Below are 3,109 nucleotides of genomic sequence, written 5' to 3'. Positions count from 1 at the left end.
GCAGCATGACCCCATAGTAAAACAGCAATCATCAACCACTGGACTTAAAACCAAATTCGACTTCCTTCCCTTTAGTTCATCTTTTTCCTCCGTGTCTCTGCGGCCTGATGCATCTTGTTCCACTTTGACCCTAGAGTGCTTCACTCACTCTGCGCCGACACGGACATCGTGTTCAGGACCCCAGAGACCTTGTGCTTTCAAAGCGCTGTCCTGTCCACCCGAATGGCGTGATGCAAGGGCCACACGGAGACACGGCTCATTCAGCTCCGAAGGTCACACGCCTGCCGCGTCCTCGACAGGCTCAGCGTCTTTGTCTCGTCGCTCGTCTCCTCAGACAAGCACTCGCCACGCAACACACTACAGACGCCGTTTAAACAAACAGGCAGCAGTACTGTTGGCGCTGCTCTGTATGGCTGTCCCTGTTATTTTCTTTTCTTTCGGTTTCTAGTCAATCTCCCCCCCCCCCCCCCCCCCCCCCCCCCCCCCCCCTCCCCCACGCCCCCCCTCTCAGGCGTCGGTGTAGTCGCCCTCTCCGTACACACACGTGTCGGGGGGCTGGTAGACCACCTGGGGGTCGGCCAGCAGCAGCTCGTCGGTGACGGTCAGCTCCTCCAGCTCGGTGGTGAAGTGGTCCGTGGTGCTCTCCACCACCGACGTGTCCTTGGCCGCGCTGTAGGTCAGCGCCACGCTGTACGCCGCCGGCTTGGCCGCGCCCGGCCGGCCGCAGCGGCAGATCTTGCGGAAGGCGGCGCGGAACTTCTGCGACATGGCGTTGTAGATGAGGGGGTTGATGGCGCTGTTGAGGTAGATGCAGCAGCGGCAGAACAGCAGGAACCAGCTGTCCAGGTAGGACTCCTCCAGGAAGGAGTTGACCACCACCAGCGTGCGATACGGCATCCACAGGGTGGCGAACAGGATGACCACCACCGCCAGCATCTTGGTCACCTGATGGAGAAGATTTAGGGAATAAAATAGATTTTTATCATTTGTTATAGATTGTCTGTTATCTGCCAGATTCTCAATCAGCCAATAATTGATAATAAAGTTATTTTTCTTTGCACAATTGTATGGTTATATTGAAATGCAAGAGGCCGTGATGTGGATTATTATCGGCTGTTTTCCACTGCGTAACGCACCTGTTTGCGCGAGGTCGCGGTGGAGTTGGAGTGGCGGGAGTTTTTGGCGCTCGCGTTGCCGTGCCCGTTCTTGCACTTCTCCTTCACCGAGGAGGGCAGCGGGTTCATGAAGAGGATCCTCGCGATCAGTCCATACAAGATGGCGGAGAGCATCAACGGTAACACGAAAAAGATCCCAAAGTCAAAAAAGTAGATGGGCATGTAAAACTGCCGCGGAACTTTGTAGCCGCAGGTGATAATGGTGACGTTGTCGTACACAAGTTCTTGGATGTCCGACAGATAAAACCACATGACGCAGTAGAGCGAAGTGAAAACCCACACCGACAAAATGATCTTCTTAGCCCGGGATAAAGTGCACAGAAACTGGGCTTTGATGGGATGGCAGATCGCGATGTACCGCTCGATGGTGAACGCGGTGATGGAGCAGGACGACGCGTTGATGCCCAAATACTGGAAATAGGTGATGCACAGGCATCCGTAGTGTCCGAACACCCAGCAGCCGCACACGCTCTCTGTGATGCTGGGCAGCCCGGCCGCCGTCAGCACCATCAGGTCCGCCACGGCCAGGCTCACCAGGTAGCAGTTGGTCGGCGTGCGCATGTGTTTGGTGGTGAGCACCACCAGGACCACCATCACGTTGCCGACCACCCCTAGGAGGCAGATGACGAAGAACAGCAAGCTGCTGATCACCTTGTACTCGATGCCCATGTCGACCCACACCCCAAGCGTGGCGTTCAGCTCCCGCGCGTTGAAGGTAAAGTTCTCCATGGCGGTGGAAGGATCGACGGACGCGTTTTCAGGGGAGAATACTGTAGCGGCGAGGTCGGGCATCGGGACCGAACCAGTTGCGCTTGAACTTTACGCACGGCGAAGATGGGCAAAAATACCGGACGCCATGAAAGTTGATGCACAACAAAAGCAACTTTTCCTCACATTGTCACAATAAACACTTAAATCGACAAATATTTTCAAATATATGTTTAAAAGGTGGTTCTGTTGTTCAGATATGTGCGTAAAGGAGTTGCGCTCTGACTGGGTCCTTTCCAGAGAGTGAGGGGACGCGCGCCTACTCTGTCGGAGGAGTGTGACCGTGAAGGATCGGCTGGATGCTCCTTTTAAGCCCTCTTTTTTTTTAGTCTTTCTTTTTTTCTTTTACGCATGCGAGCTTACGCGACTGTGGCCAATAGATTCGCGTAATATACCCTTTTAGAGTAGCGAAGCTACCTAACCATCTATCATCCAGCTTTGGTTATTCCACGCTTTTTTATATGGGTATATGATATCAACGGTAAATATAGATAGCCTATAGGTGCGGAATGTCATATAAAATGTATATGTTTGACTTGGCACCCTATTGGATGATTGAGTCGCATCCCTTTTTTGATTTGGAACCGAATAACTAGATAGCAAAAGAGAAGGATAGAAAGAGTAGGCAAGAGCATTACACAATGGTATTTCATTTCTATTTGTTATTCTATCTGTGGCACTAGACAAGGGGGGTCGATTAAGGCTGCATGCGGCAGGATTTAGATGACAAACAAACACAGTGGACTCCAAGAAAAGCGACTGAAACAGATAGACGCTTCTTGGGAATATATCAAATGGGTTCTGCTTTGGCAATGTGATGGTCCATTACTAGAGTCGTGCCTGGCTCATTCATTCGGCTCCACTATGATGTTGCTAATGCATGACTCTTGGGAAAGTCAATATTCCATTATGTAAATAATGTCAGAGAAGAGGAATTGATAGGTTGCCTCAAAAGACATGAAGGCACAATAGAAACGACAGATTTTGTCTGCACTTAATCGACTCACAAGCAACATGTGAGTCAACTCAACTAAATTCAACCAGAAATGACTTTTTTTGTACTTTAGGTTACTTCAACTACAGGCTAATCCACTTACAAAGCAGGAGTGTGGTAGTCGCTTAAGGGTTGTATCATTTACCTAAAAATGTACGTTCCAACCTGAATG

General features: G+C 50.8%; 1 protein-coding gene across 1 annotated transcript; it reads right to left on the bottom strand.

The window, feature by feature from the left end:
* Positions 1-507: 507 nt before the first annotated feature.
* Positions 508-2,428, bottom strand: trhrb (thyrotropin-releasing hormone receptor b). Its single transcript, XM_030347383.1, has 2 exons — positions 1,137-2,428; positions 508-945 (listed from the first exon to the last, which is right to left on the bottom strand). Exons 1-2 carry the CDS (start codon positions 1,965-1,967, stop codon positions 508-510), a joined length of 1,269 nt encoding a protein of 422 aa, XP_030203243.1. The 5' UTR covers positions 1,968-2,428.
* Between the last annotated feature and the right edge of the window lie 681 nt (positions 2,429-3,109).

This window comes from Gadus morhua, chromosome 22, assembly GCF_902167405.1.
Source record: "Gadus morhua chromosome 22, gadMor3.0, whole genome shotgun sequence".
Lineage (NCBI taxonomy): Eukaryota > Metazoa > Chordata > Actinopteri > Gadiformes > Gadidae > Gadus > Gadus morhua.
Note: the sequence above shows the minus strand (reverse complement) of the source record. Positions and strands in the feature narration are given on the sequence as shown.

Coding starts and splice junctions, on each gene's coding strand:
- trhrb (XM_030347383.1), bottom strand. CDS start 1,967: ATGCCCGACCTCGCCGCTACAGTATTCTCCCCTGAAAACGCGTCCGTC. Junction 946..1,136: donor CCGCGACCTCGCGCAAACAG/GTGCGTTACGCA, acceptor CTTCTCCATCAG/GTGACCAAGATGCTGGCGGT.